Raw genomic sequence first — 15,931 nt, forward strand, 5'->3', positions numbered from 1 at the left:
TTAAAAGCATTTTTTTACAACCTCTTCAGCCGAAGAGGTTGTAGAAAAAATGGTTTTAAAAGTAAAAAAAAAAAAGTTGCCCACGCCCACTCAGTCATATTACCGCCCCCCAAGCCACGCCCACAGAACCGGTAGTAACAAATTTTACATTTCACCACTGGTGCGCATGCATGCCAGAACCCAGAAGTTCAGCTTTTCCGGAGCGCAATTCCTTCATGCAGGTGGCAATGCCAAAAACTGGCCTGTGCATGCATGCTGGCCAGCTGATCATTGGCATGCATACTAGAACCTGGAACTTTGGCTTTTCCGGAGCATGGTCCTGATGAGTGTGTGCGCGTGTGCACAGGACGTTTCCGTGCAACCTTTTCAGCACTCAGTGCTGAAAAGTTTCGCCATCACTGCCCTAAGGCATGGTCTGATTACTCTAATCATTTCTAAATATGAAGGCCATACAGATAAATTTTATTTTTTTTCAGGACTGCTAACATCACACTCACATATTACATAGCAAAATATCTTCACCGAGTTCTACAAATGTGCAAAACTTTTAATTATGTAGGTATTTTGTTTTTTATTGTTCTATTATTTTCCTTCATTTTGCAATAACAAAATGTTGTATCAAGCTATGTCTTTTACACTCAAAGGCTGGTCAAAGACCATAATAAAAGATATCCGATCAAATCTTAATTTATTTAAAGACCGCTATTTCTCGTGGATGGGCCGATTAAATCCATCAGTGGATAATTTAGAGTTTTTAGGATGTGTGTCCCTTTGGGCTTAATGAAGCTGCTGCAGCTATGACTCTCAGAGGCTGGTGATGTAAGTTGGTCCAGAGGGTGTACATGTTGGGAATTATGACCTCTTCCCTCCCCTGCTCTATGACACTGAGAGGCAACAACAGGTGTTTGGTGCCAGTCTCCTCCTTCATTACAGCTCAACGGGTGGCAGAAGGAATTGGGGAGAGACAGGGAAAACAGAAACAAAACCTTCTAGCTCCTGATCAAGAAAAGAAGCCAGAATCAAAATCAGACAAAGCATTATGGTAAGCCAAAGAAAAAGAGGGGAAACAAGAATGAACAAATTCGCAGCCACTTGGCTCTAAAAAGGTGTAAGGTTTATATGCAAAAACAAGTTAGGCATTACCTCTTGGCCGGATTGTAGTGTTTCTAGCACAGACCCCATAATAAGCTGAAGTGGTGAACAGTGCAGTCCTAAGCATGCTTACTTGGGAATAAACAGGAGATAGCAGAAGTCAGCAGGAAACCCGAGTTTAAAAAAATACCTCTAGGATGAATTGCAACAAGAGAAATGGCATTCTCTACCCTGAGAATAAGTGGGAAACTCCAAATTCATAACCTGCCCAGATGATGCTGTTTGGGATCACCCATTCCACTAAAACAAGGTAGGACAACTTCTAAAGAATCACAGCTTTCAACTCTGTTTTTCTAGCCTCTGGAAAGCTGTCAGAGGTTGTCCAGTTTTGTGCTGCCATAACTGGAAGAGACTTGGCTACGGTTTTTGTATCCTCTTTTAGCTTTTATGGTGATATTAAGTTTGGGGAGGAGAGCAAGCTGCTACATTTCCACTCTTTCCCACCCTTCATATATCCAAAATGACCACCAAACCCCACCAGCATAACCTCAAGTAGTGCCACAAAGAAATTGGATAATATGAGAACTTGATTTTAGCATGTGTGATTTGGATCACTGTGGCTTAGTAAGCAATCTATACTTAAAGCTTAGAGCAATACATTTTTCCCCCCGTATAAAAGAGTTAGTGCTACTCAATAACCATCAGACAGACAGTATGTGACTGTATGATGTATCCTAGAACTTGAACTAAAGCCATTAACTAATTCATTCTTTGTTAGGTAACTTTGACTTAATCTGTTTCCATGCTTTGCTGTCCCTTCCTCCCATCCAATTTTGATGACTCCCAAATTGCTAAAGTGGAAGTTTTGCAAGAAACAAAAGAGAAACTTAATTTTTTTTTTTTTTTACTGTAACCAACTTCATTTTGCATTGTTTAACCTGAACTTTATCGCCGGTAAATGTGTGATGACTCTGGCCAGTATTAATTTCTTAAATTAAACATGCGAAATAGAAATAACCAAAAAAATAAAATAAAAATGTGGATGGTGGGAGGAGGAGGGAAAGCAATGCCATTCTTCCTATCAATCATATGGGTTAAGGAATCCATAGACCACAACCTTCTTAAATTACAGTTCATGCAGTAATATCATTTAGCTAAATTAAGACCCAGGCAGAAAGAAAAACAAACCCATTGAGCATATTATGGGATTGAGATTTATCACAAACTGTATGATATTAAAGCTGCTCTTTGTATACAGATGAAACCTGAGAATGTTTAACAAATCCTGAAAAACGCTCACTGTTTTATTATTATGTTATTTTTTTTTGCTGAAAAAAAAAAGTATGCTGGTTGTGGTCCAGATTTTGAATGTGGATTGCCATTGCCTGCTTCCTAGGGCTAAGTAGTTGTCCAGTTGTCTTTGTGCCTAAGGTGGGAGAAGAAACTCACAGTTTCTGGCCCAGTGCGTTTAACCGCTGGCTCTATCATTGAAATAGCATCCATAATGTATCTATTTACAGACTAATCACCGCAATAAAAACATTGGGCCAGTGTAGAAATATTCCATTTTCCTCTTCACTGCTGTTATCCTCCAAGCAGACTAGCAGTATTTTATGGCCAAAAATTAATCTTGGTCCTCATTGGATTTTGCAAGTCATGGTTACTCTTGTCAATATTGTTTGTACTTCTTCAAAATAGGGGCTTTCCCAAAACTGCTAGCATCTTTATCTTCTTCCTGAATGGTATCATTTTGGTTACACAGATATTGATGCTCGGAAATTTTAGATCACTGTCTAGATTAGTCTTCTCCAACATGATATCCTGCGACTGTGATGATGGACATGGTCTGGTGGACATAGTCAACCCAGTTGTTTGTTATGAGGTGGAAATGATGGGGTTTTCATCCAAATTCTCTTAGGAGTTCAAACAATTGAAAATAAAAGTCCTCTATCCCTGAAAGTCCAATGATAATTTTCTCTAGAAGAGTGGGAGGGTAGATAAATGGGCATGATATGCCTCCTGTTCTTCTTATCTTCTCTTTATTTTTTCCCCTCACAGCGTGAATGCATCTCTGTACATGTTGGACAAGCTGGAGTTCAGATTGGTAATGCATGCTGGGAGCTGTTCTGTCTGGAACATGCCATTCAGCCAGATGGCACCTTCCAAGCTGAACCCAGCAAGTTTAATAATGACGACTCCTTTACCACATTCTTCAGTGAAACCCGCACGGGGAAGCACGTACCACGAGCTGTTATGGTGGACCTAGAACCCACAGTAGTAGGTCAGTGAAATCATGAGTGGTGGAAAATAGAATTGGAGTTAATGAACATTTGCAGTGCTGGAGATGGAGTGGAGAAATCGGGTATTCTAGTCTTTTGCCAGTTATGGAAGGGTGACTTCTGATGGTATGTGCAATTTGCTGTTCAAGGATGAAAAAAACCCATGTTTGACAGGAAGTCTTCAGCCCTCAGGTCAGGGGTGAAATCCAGCAGGTTCTGACAGGTTCTGGAGAACTGGTAGCAGAAATTTTGAGTAGCTTGGAGAACCAGCAAATACCACCTCTGGCTGGTCCCAGAGTGGGGTGGGAATGGAGGTTTTGCAATATCCTTCCCTCAGGAGTGGGGAGGGAATGGGGATTTTGCAGTATCCTTCCCCTGGAGTGGCGTGGGAATGGAGATTTTGCAGTATCCTTCCCCTGCCACGCCCACCAAGCCATGCCCACAGAACCAGTAGTAAAAAAAATTGAATTTCACCACTGCCTCAGGTCCTATTTTGCAGAATTCTATACCAGAAACATCCTTGAGATCTGGGGGAATCAAGGTGCTATGAACTTATCTACAATCAAAGCACTTCTGTGCGTATGCTGAGGCAAAGAATTTGTGATTAATGCTAAAACCAATCCCACAAGCCTGTTTATGCTGAAAATTATTTTTATTTTCTTTTGCAGCAACTTAATTTGATCAGGGGAAACTTCTCACTTTCTGGTATTTTTATAGAACTAACCTTTTTTTATCTTAACTGGGGAGGAGTGGATAAATACCACGGTTTTAACTACTGGGGTTTTGACTGAATTATGATAGAAGGATTAAGTGAAGGAGTGAATGAATCACATCAAACAATAAATCAAAAAATAAATATCCAATCAATCGGGTAATTTAGATACCTGATGCAAAAAAATACTTACATGTATGCCTTCCCTCCCCCACCCTGGCAGGAAAAAATAGACTACGCTGCCCTTTCTTGTTTCTAAAATTAGTTGTCTGACTTAACTCTGGCTAATTATATTGTAGAGTTAAAGATTAGAGGAACACAATCTACAGTCGCAGTCCCACACATATGCTCTACAAATTAGTGCCTCTAATTTTTAATCTCATACAAAGAAAATTATTAAGATAGATAATTGTACTCTGGTTCACTTTAATTACATTTCATTACATGAATATGTACAGGATTACCTGTATTGTTGCTGTTTCACTGTTTTTTTTTCCCAGTTACATTTATTGTTTTGCTGTTATACATTTATAAATTACTTTGCAGACTTTTATATACAGGTTGAAAGACTTGGAGATCCCCTGCCCCCAAATTAAATAATGTGTCTACCATTCACTTTTTAGTGTCCCCATTACCACTCCTTCATTCTTTAGACTTCTATTCTATTTTTTTAAAAAAATTGATTTATATTCCGCCCTTCTCCGGAGACTCAGGGCAGCTTACAATGTGTTAAGCAATAGCCTTCATACTTTTGTATATTTATACAAAGTCAGCTTATTGCCCCCACAAACTGGGTCCTCATTTTACCTACCTTAGAAAGGATGGAAGGCTGAGTCAACCTTGAGCCTGGTGAGATTCGAACTTACAGTAATTGCAGACAGCTGGTGTTAATCACAATGCTTTAGTCTGCTGAGCCACCAGGCCCCTATGTTGAAAGAAATTCAGTTATGTACCATTTTTAATAAATGTTCGGAACGTACCTGTTTGCATGTTCCTAATTTAATGAATTGGGATTCCATTTTAGCTCTTCAGTCATAGCATTATCATTTATTATATTCTATATATTATACTATACCCTAACGCCAGTATTACTATTAATACTGTTACAGGCTTTGGAACACCAGTTTATACAACAGGGCCCTAAACAGGTTGTTTTATTATTATTGTTGGCTACCTTGTGTGAATATTTCATTATATCCATCTGGGACAGAATTTTACTTGGTGGAGCTTTTTAATATGTTGGATATCTAAATGTCTGGTTAAATAGTTTGTGTATGTTTCTTTGTGTGTGTGTGTGTGTGTGTGTGTGTGTGTGTGAGAGAGAGAGAGAGAGAGAGAGAGAGAGAGAGAGAGAGAGAAAGAGATTGTAAGGGGGGGAAGTAAAAAGAATCAGAGTTTATTTTGAGTTTAACAATATATATCTAATGTGCCACCAGTATAGGTAGTCCTTACAATAGTTCATTTAGTGACAGTTCAAAGTTACAACGGCACTGAAAAAAGTGACTTATGACTGCTTTTCACACTTATGACTATTGCAGTATCCCTATGGTCCCATGAGCAAAATTCAGGTGATTGACAACTGGGTCATATTTATGACGGTTGCAATGTCCTGGGGTGACGTGATCACCTTTTGCGACCTTCTGACTCAATCGGGAAGCTAGACTCACTTAACAACCGTGTTACTAACGTAACAATTGCGATGATTCACTGTGGCAAGAAAAGTCATAAAATGAGGCAAATTTCACTTGACCAATGTTTCACTTAACCATGTAAGTTTTGGGCTCAATTGTGGTCATAAGTTGAGGACTACCTGTATTAAGAATTCTATCCTCGGAAGTGGAACCTAGATCATCAAGGATCAAACCAAGCATTGCCATAGTTCCTACTTAGTTTCTAAAAATCAAGCAAGACCATATTTGATGTTAATAAACTGTGCCTGGAATCATTTCAAATGAAGTTAAAGCCAAAATAACATGCAAAAGCTTCTGTCAATTAGCAAACAAAGATGGTGTCAGAAGTCAATTAGGAAGGAACATATCGCTATTATCAAAAATTGTCTTAAATTTATCACAACATATTTCCATTTCTTAACAGATGAAGTGCGGGCTGGCGCTTACCGCCAGCTTTTCCACCCAGAGCAGCTGATCACTGGCAAGGAGGATGCTGCTAACAACTATGCCCGTGGTCACTACACCATTGGAAAGGAGAGCATTGATATGGTGCTGGATCGTATTCGCAAGCTGGTAAGCATGACAATTAAAAGAGACATGATTTTGAGGCAGAAATTCAGTGCAAATCTAGGGCTAGAAGCAGAAATCTATTGATAGAAAGTTCAGTTCCAGTCATGCCAGTTGGGTATGCCATGAGCTGTATTACTATGCAGAATGAGTTGGGTAAATAACAATCTATTTAAGTTAAATCTAAATAACGATCTATAAAAGTCATGGATCTCATACTTTCAATTCTCGGAAAACCTCACTAGGCTATCTTGTTTGAAAAATATTTTTTATGCCAACTGTTTAATCTTCATATTGTAGAGAAGGAGGAATTGTTATCCTGTTACATTCTTTTCTTCTTGTATTATAAGGCAGTCACAATACAGGTAATCCACATCTTACCAGCACAATTAAGCTCAACATTTCTGTTACTAAGTGAGACATTCGTTAAGTGAGGTTTGCCCCATTTTACGACCTTTCTTGCCACATTTGTTAAGTGAATCACTGCAGGTGTTAAGTTAATAGCAATAACAATAGCACTTAGACTTATATACCGCTTCACAGAGCTTTATAGCCCTCTCTAAGGAGTTTACAAAGTCAACATATTGCCCCCAACAATCTGGGTCCTCATTTTACTGACCTTGGAAGGATGGAAGGCTGAGTCAACCTTGAGCCTGGTGAAATTCGATCTGCCAAATTGCAGGCAGCCAGCAGTCAGCAGAAGTCGCCTGCAGTACTGCATTCTAACCACTGCGCCATCACAGCTCAACATGGTAACATGATTGTTAAGCGAATCTGGCTTCCACATTGACTTTGCTTGTCAGAAAGTCACAAAAGGTGATCACATGACCTCAGGACACTGCAACTGTCATAAATATGAGTCAGTTGCCAAGCATCCGAATTTTGATCATATGTCCATGGGGATGCTGCAATAGTTATACATGTGAAAAAGAGTCATAAGGAGTTTTCTCAGTGATGTTGTAACTTTATCCGGTCACTAAATGAACTGTTGTAAATCAAGGACTACCTGTAGTATCACACAGCTACCTTAACGTTTAAAGTGTTTGTGGTTAAGAATGGCTGTAATCCAGGGGTGAAATCCAGCAGGTTCTGACAGGTTCTGGAGAACCGGTAGCGGAAATTTTGAGCAGTTCGGAGAACCGGTAGTGGAAAGTTTGAGTAGTTCGGAGAACTGGCAAATACCACCTCTGGCTGGCCCCAGAGTGGGGTGGGAATGGAGATTTTGCAGTATCCTTACCCTGCCACACCCTCAAGCCACGCCCACAGAACCAGTAGTAAAAAAAATTGGATTTCACCACTGCTATAATCTATTTTAGAAAGGTGCCATGCATGAAAAAATAATGCTACTAATAAACAAGTTTTCATTAAAAAAGGTTTGCTCACCACAATGTCCTTATTGAAAACTCACAATACCACTGGATTTCCGATTTCCATAAACTGCCACTGAAACAACTACTTTTTGTAAAGAATTAAAAGACTTGCTTTTTATGGGGAAATAGGAAGGGTCCCATGGAGACATCCTTACTGACTCTTAAATTCATAAAAATATTTGTGTATTAAGTATCAAAAATTTAAATTTACTTTTAAAATTCACCACAATGCTCCGAGAACACCTGTAGCATATAGCAAAGTAATTGTATAGATCAGATCTGTTTGGCTGCATGTGCCTAAGCACAGGATCACTGATACGAAGCCGTATCAACAAACAAGATTTCGAATTAGATTTGGAATTGCAGAAATGGACTTTGCGTATAGCAAATATTGAGTGGGCTAAAAAGAATTGTTGAGATACACATAGCTCACCTTGGATTGTAATTCTTTGTAGACAGATTCCTGCTCAGGTTTACAAGGATTCCTGATTTTCCACAGTTTTGGAGGAGGCACAGGCTCAGGTTTCACCTCATTGTTGATGGAACGCTTGTCAGTGGATTACGGCAAAAAGTCCAAACTGGAGTTTGCTATCTATCCAGCCCCTCAAGTCTCCACAGCAGTGGTGGAACCCTACAATTCTATCCTGACCACCCATACCACCTTGGAACACTCCGACTGTGCCTTCATGGTGGACAATGAGGCCATCTATGACATCTGCCGCCGTAATTTGGACATTGAGCGCCCCACGTACACCAACCTGAACCGTCTCATCAGCCAGATTGTCTCCTCCATCACTGCCTCCCTGCGCTTCGATGGTGCCCTCAATGTGGACCTGACTGAATTCCAGACCAACCTGGTGCCCTACCCTCGCATCCACTTCCCCTTGGTGACCTATGCACCCATCATCTCCTCTGAGAAGGCCTACCACGAGCAGCTCTCCGTAGCCGAGATCACCAGCTCCTGTTTTGAGGCCAACAATCAGATGGTCAAATGTGACCCCCGTCATGGCAAGTACATGGCGTGCTGCATGCTCTACCGTGGAGATGTGGTGCCCAAAGATGTCAATGTCGCAATCGCTGCTATCAAGACTAAAAGGACAATCCAGTTCGTGGACTGGTGTCCAACTGGCTTCAAGGTGAGGAGCAAATAATTAAATATCTTCCTTCTGTCTTAAAAAGATGCACATTGACATGATGGGTATAATCCGTGTCCCAAGGTAAGTATTAAATGTAAGTAACCTCAATGTACTTATCATAAGCTATTTTATCCAATTTCATTAAAATTGGGAGTAGCCTCCAGTTGAGCTTCAAAGTGTAGAGTATAAATTTGCCTACTTGAACTAAACAGAAATTATTTTTTCAAAGAAATTATCCAAGTCAATTAAATAACCATTTTCATTCTGGATAGTGAGATGGGTTTACCATAAATAAATAAGCAAACCTTTCCTCATATATTCAGAAAAAATAATCTAACCTTTAAATAATGTTTTTATTTCCTGATCTATCTTTATAAAAATGCCCTATACTTCAAATAACCTTTCCACTCTGAGTGGACATGTTTAGCTTTTATTGTTTTACAAGAACATCATTCATTTTATGCCCCTCCTAAACTTCTCTAAGTCCTGAAGCAGCAATTTTCAAAACAAAACATCTCCATTCTACATAAAAGGGAATGAAATGTTAGTATGAATACTCCTACACAAACATTTGCAATTCTAGCTATATAATCTGGTTGTTTGCACAATTCAAATAGGAGACTTAAAATCAACTTTTAGTATAATATTAAATAGATTATTTGTCCTCATTTGCACTAATTTCTTTTGCCTGTTTCTCATTCGCCCCCATGCTTTCTCAAAAATGCTTATACTGTATATTTGAATAACTATAGCAAGTAGAATAATGTATTTTATAGATACAATTGTACAATAATGTACAATTGTTGTACAAGTAGTTGTAGAAAGTAAAATCAAACTCAGAGCAAAACAAATAGTGACTAATATTGTGTAACATATCTCACAATTTGGGCAATACAGGTAGTCCTTGACTTATGACCACAATTGAGCCCAAAATTTCCACTGCTAAGCAAGATAGTTGTTAAATGAGTTTTGCCCCTTTTATCACCTTTTTGTCACAGTTGTTAAATGAATCACTGCAGTTGTTAATGTAAGAGATGACCAGGCTGAGCCGCAGGGCAGTGTCAAATGCATCATCAGTCTGGAGTCCGTACATCCCCAAAAGAGATCTAAGCTGAAGTCAGTTGACTCTTATCTGGAATCAATTTGCATTGACTGTTCGTAGATCAGATTCTTGTGTATTGGTAACATGGAATAAAATCGCAGTGCTTTTGAACTCCATCCTGGCTCCTGGTTTCTTGTACCTGACAATTAGTAGTACTACAGTTAGACTTTGCTTATCAGAAGGTTGCAAAAGGCAAAATCACATCATCGTGGGACACTGCAACCGTCATAAATATATGCAGGTTGCTAAGTGTCTGAATTTTGATCACGTGACTACTGTATGTTAAAACTCTCTCTACAAGAATGTGAACTACTAACGGTCAAAGCAAATTTGCAGTAGATAAGAGTCAACAGAATTCATGGTGGGATGGACTTAGTAGCTCCCTTGTGGGTGTGAAGGGACTCAAGACTGATGATGTGTTTGACACCTCCCTTGCGTTCAGCCTGGTCACCTGCAGTGGGTGGATGAATTCACTATGTACTTGATGAAACATGGAAGGCTTTGAGAGGAAGCAAACATAATGAAGACACTATGTCCTCTTCTACTCCAGTATTTCTCAACTTCAGCAACTTTCAGATGGGTGGACTTCAACTCTCAGAATTTCTCAGCCAGTTGAAAGTTCTGAAAGTTGCCAAATACTGTTGTGTCTTAAATTCAACGGTAATCAAGTGGTAATGAAAGAAGACTTCATATAGTTGTAGTTTAAAAGAATATTATCATCTGAATGCTTTTGTCGCATAAATATATTTATACAACCCAACACTTTCTCCCCAAACTTAGTAAGTGTAAAGTGTTGTAAAAACATGTCTTTTAAACAAGCATTATCTTATTCTCTATTTTGATCTACTTGGGGATTGTCAAAAACAGCGTTTTGTTAGAGAGTTCATATCTTTAGCCCTTAGCAATCGATTTTTAGCAGAGATGCAAATATTTTTAACATCACAGGCTTTTGCACACCAAAAATATATTTTTTCTATAAAAAAGAAGTCCCTCTGGATTTTACTCCGCTAGTCATTGTCTACTATAGGGGGCGGTACTCATCTCCATTTCAAGGCCATTGAGCCAGCGCTGTCCAAAGACATTTCCATGGTCATGTAGCCAGCATGACATCATGGAGCACTATTATCTTCCCACCGAAATGGTACCTACTTATCTACTCGCCTTTGCATGCTTTCGAACTTCTGGGTTGGCAGGAGCTGGGGTGAGGATGGGAGCTCACCCTGTCACATGGCACTTGGGTCTCGAACCTGGGCTGTTGACTTTCCAGCCGACAAGCCCAGCATCTTAACCACTGAGCCACGGCACCATTATTTTTTTTTTCTATAAAACAATTGAAATATGGCATCACTCAGGTTAGCTATTAGAGGAAATTATGGGAATAAATTCAGTGCCGTGTGATCAGAACCTCCCTCCATAAAATTAATTCAGATTTCACATTGCTCTTTCCCCCCCTCTATGCTTCCTATCTAGTCTATTTTGAATGATCTTATCTCTCCTGTTTTCCAGGTTGGCATCAATTATCAGCCCCCAACCATAGTGCCCGGAGGTGACCTTGCTCAAGTGCAGCGAGCTGTTTGCATGCTGAGTAACACCACTGCCATAGCTGAAGCCTGGGCAAGATTGGACCACAAGTTTGATTTGATGTATGCCAAGCGAGCCTTTGTTCACTGGTATGTTGGTGAAGGCATGGAGGAAGGAGAGTTTTCCGAGGCTCGGGAAGATTTAGCTGCATTGGAGAAAGACTATGAGGAAGTTGGCACAGATTCTTTGGAAGAAGAAAATGATGGGGAAGAATTTTGAAAATATAAATGGTCCCTAGCTGTGCGTATTTGGGCCACAAATGAAGTTCTCACAAGTCTTTGATGGATGAAAGAAGCATAGTAGTAGAGCTTAATCAATTGCATTCTTGTCTACTCCAGCAGCATATAAAAATATATCATCAATCTGTGAAGAGTTTTCTGCATTTTCTTTCTTAGGCCCTACATGTAGGCCTCGAATTACAATTCACAGTTGAGCCCAAAATTTCTGTTGCTAAGGGAAATAGTTGTTAAGTGAGTTTTGCCCCCTTTTGCCTCCTTTATTGCCAGGGTTGTTAAATGAATCACAGTTCACTTAACAGTTGTTAAGTTAGTAACACAATTGTTCAGTGAATCTGGTTTCCCCATTAACTTTGCTTGTCAGAAGGTCGCAAAACGTGATCATATGATCCTGTCATAAATATAAGTCAGATGCCAAGCATCCAAATTTTGATCATGTGACAGTGAGGATGCTGCATCAGTTGTAAGTGTGAAAAACTATCGTGTCACTTTTTTCAGTGTTGGTGTAACTTTTAGCAGTCACTAAATGAACTGTTGTAAGTTGAGGACTAGCTGTATATCGCAAGAAAAATGCAGCTTGCCAAGCACAAGTATTATAGACATTACAGGTAGTCCTCAACTTCCAGCCACAACCGAGACTGAAATTTTGTTCACTAAGCTGTGCAGTTGTTAAGCAAGTCACCACAGGGCTGGACGCGATTTGACTATCATTTCTCTTGTGGTTGTTAAGTGAATCTGGCTTCCCCAATTGACTTTGTGTACCTAAAGCCGACTGAGAAGGTCACAAATTGCAAATACATGATTGCAAAAGGCTGCAACCATCATAAATTTTGAATCAGTTGCCAAGCACGCACATGGCAATCGTGTGAAGGTGGTAGGACGTGTTAAGGATATTGTTGTTGTGTTACCAACCAGCAGAGTGTAGAGCACAGAGAAACGTTGCTGAGAGCAATGAATAAGAGATGTGCAAACTGGTTTATCAAAAGTTTACTTTATAGTGAAAAAACAATCTCATAGTCTTTTAAATCAATCCAAGTCTTTGCCAGTTAAATCAGTCCAGTGATACAAAAACTCTTCTTACCACACAAACAGTAGTTGGTTAGAATAACAAACTCACTCTGGTTCACAAACCATGATGGTAGCAGATCCAGCCAACCATGATAGCACAATGATAGCAACTCCACACACTATGGTAGCATATCATCAACTGAATACTTTACAGTACCTTTCTTAAATACGTTTACAACTAGTGATTATCTAATTACAGTATGGCTCAGCATTACAATGAATCAGCAGTAAAACTTTAAAGTCACACAATACATATTTATGTTAAAGTCACAGAACACATATATTGCCTGGACAACTTGTTAGGCTCAAACCATATCCTAACAGGACGGTCATAACTTTGAGGACAGATCACAAGTCACTTTTTGTGAGGCAGTCATAATCTCAAAAATGAATGTTCCTAAATTGAGGGCTACTTGCAGTTGAAAGAGCCTCGGTGGCACAGTGGTTAGAACGCAGTATTGCAGGCTACTTCTGCTGACTGCCGGCTGCCAGCACTTTGGCAGTTCGATTCTCACCAGCTCAAAGTAGACTCAGCCTTCCATCCTTCCGAGGTCAGTAAAATGAGGACCCAGATTATTGGGGGGGCAATATGCTGTAAACCAGTGGTCCCCAACCCCCGGTCCGGTGCCGGGCCGTGGAGTACCTGGCACCGGGCCGCGCAGCGGCCGGGGGACATGAACGCTGCAGCGCAAAGGCTCCTGGGCCGTGCGCAATGGGCCGTGCACAAAAGCTCCTGGGCCGTGCCCCCACCCCTGCGCGCGCTCAGCGGGCCGCGGCGATAAAAAGGTTGGGGACCACTGCTGTAAACCACTTACAGAGGTTGTAAAGCAACATGAAGCGGTATGTAAGCTATATGCTATTGCTATTGCTTCTCTCCAATGTGAAAGGCACCAGAAGCAAGAATAGTCACAGAACTCTTCGGTTGTGCACATTTAGACTATTTGCAAAAGATCACAGAGATAGCAGCTTCATAAGATTAGCAAAGGAGCTTTAATATAGCCTGAAATTACTTAAAAGTAGATTTTTAAAAGCAAATCTGGGGCCCTCCTGGACTCATGACTCCTGCTCGTGGCAGTCACAACTAGGAGAGGCTTTACACTCCTTTGCGTTGTGCACCAGTTGGGCCCATTCTTGGATCTAGGGACCCTGTTCAATAGTCAACTTCCAGTCGGACTATTGCAATATACTCTACCTGGGGCTGCCCTTGAAGAATATCTGGACAGTTTAGTCGGTGCAAAATGCAGCAGCCTGAGCAGTTGTGTGTGTTTCTAATAGAGAACACATTATAGCTTTGCTGTGCGAGCGCCATTGGTTACCAATTAGCTTATGAGCCCAGTTCAAAGTGCTGGTGTTGACCTTTAAAGCCAGTAGTGGGATCCTACTGGTTTAACAACCAGTTCGCTGAGCGCACGCTTTGTGCGCGTGCTCTCGCTTCATTCGCACGTGCATGCACAGTTTGCAGAAAATTGATCTTCCGCGTTGCTGAGAGCAAGGAAAACAGCTGAGGAGCGGCAGTCCACTCTGCTGCCCCCGATCAACTGGGCTTCGGAAGCAGATATATAGGTGAGTATAATGCAGGGGTGGGCGAGCGGGCCCACTTCAAAGAAAGAGAGAACCAGTTTGCTTACGGCTAAAAGTCGGAGCTAATGGTTCGCTCGAACCGGTCCAAACCGGTAGAATCTCACCACTGTTTGAAGCCCTATATAGCATGGACTGGGATTGCATGTTTGAGGCAGTGGTGAAATCCAAATTTTTTTACTACCGGTTCTGTGGGCGTGGCTTGGTGGACGTGGCTTGGTGGGTGTGGCAGGGGAAGGATACTGCAAAATCTCCATTTCCACCCCACTCTGGGGCCAGCCAGAGGTGGCATTTGCCGGTTCTCCGAACTACTCAAAATTTCCGCTACCAGTTCTCCAGAACCTGTCAGAACCTGCTGGATTTCACCCCTGGTTTGAGGGTCCATCACCTAGGGAGCTACATGTGGTGAATCCTAGACGGCAGAGCCTTTTCCATTATGGCACCTGCATTGTGAAGTCTTCTTCCTCCCGAGGTGAGATCAAGCTCATCACTCTTTTGAAGGTCCCTCAAGACCTGGTTATGCCGACAGGTGTGGGGACCACATGGGATGAGTGAAATGTGTCAGGTGGCTTCATTATTATTAACACCCTGCATCTATTATTTTCTTTTTCTGCTTGACATTATAGTTTTTAAAATAATTTTAATAATTATATATTTTGATCATTATATATAGGCAGTCGTCTAATTCAAAGGGACCCCATCCATTACAAACTGAATATATGTTAGATCAGGGCTGTCAAACTCACGGCCCGTGGGCCGGATGCATCACGTACTGGCCACGCCCATGCCCAGTTTAGCAAAGGGGGAAAAAATCACGATATATCATGTGATGACGCGAGTTTGACGCCCCTGTGTTAGATAATATACATCTCTCTTCCTATTCTATGATGCCATTTAAACCAGCCATTGTGATTTATTCCACAAACCATAATTAAGCAAACCATGATTTGGAACAATATGTCAACCCAGCCACTTTTGCCTTTGGTTTAAAAGGATAGACCGGTTTTTGCCCAACAGATGGCCTTCAATTGTATTGGACTAAATGGTATAGAGTTCCTCTCAAGCAAGGGGTTGGACTAGAAGACCTCCAAGGTCCCTTCCAACTCTTATTATTCTATGTTCAACTTCTACAATCCTCATCTCCTGGAATTATTTATTTATTTATTTATTTATTTATTGGTTCGATTTATATGCCGCCCTTCTCCGGAGACTCAGGGCGGCTTACAATGCGTTAAGCAATAGCCTTCATACTTTTGTATATAGCTGCTTAGTAGGCCTTTGCCCCCCCCCCCCAAAGCGGTGTTCTTTTTTATACAAAGTCACCTTATTGCCCCCACAAACCGGGTCCTCAATTTACCTACCTCGGAAGGATGGAAGGCTGAGTCAACCTTGAGCCTGGTGAGATTTGAACTCGCAGTAATTGCAGGCAGCTGGCAGCTAAGTGCTACTTAACAGCACTTTAGTCCGCTGCACCACCAAGGCTCCTTATGTTACATTATGTCTGTAAATGTGTCAATACTTTTATCACAGGGATTTTTTT

At 40.9% G+C, this 15,931-nt stretch overlaps 1 protein-coding gene across 1 annotated transcript; it reads left to right on the plus strand.

The window, feature by feature from the left end:
* Positions 1 to 925: 925 nt before the first annotated feature.
* LOC139319915 (tubulin alpha-8 chain) lies at positions 926 to 11,855 on the plus strand. Its single transcript, XM_070947971.1, has 5 exons — positions 926 to 1,042; positions 3,151 to 3,373; positions 6,178 to 6,326; positions 8,146 to 8,826; positions 11,435 to 11,855. The coding sequence occupies exons 1-5, from the start codon at positions 1,040 to 1,042 to the stop codon at positions 11,726 to 11,728; spliced, it is 1,350 nt and encodes a 449-aa protein (XP_070804072.1). The 5' UTR covers positions 926 to 1,039; the 3' UTR covers positions 11,729 to 11,855.
* The last annotated feature ends 4,076 nt before the right edge of the window (positions 11,856 to 15,931 follow it).

Source organism: Pituophis catenifer, unplaced genomic scaffold (genome assembly GCF_029215685.1).
Source record: "Pituophis catenifer annectens isolate HBS135680 unplaced genomic scaffold, rPitCat1.0.hap2 SCAF_7, whole genome shotgun sequence".
Taxonomy (NCBI): Eukaryota; Metazoa; Chordata; class Lepidosauria; order Squamata; family Colubridae; genus Pituophis; species Pituophis catenifer.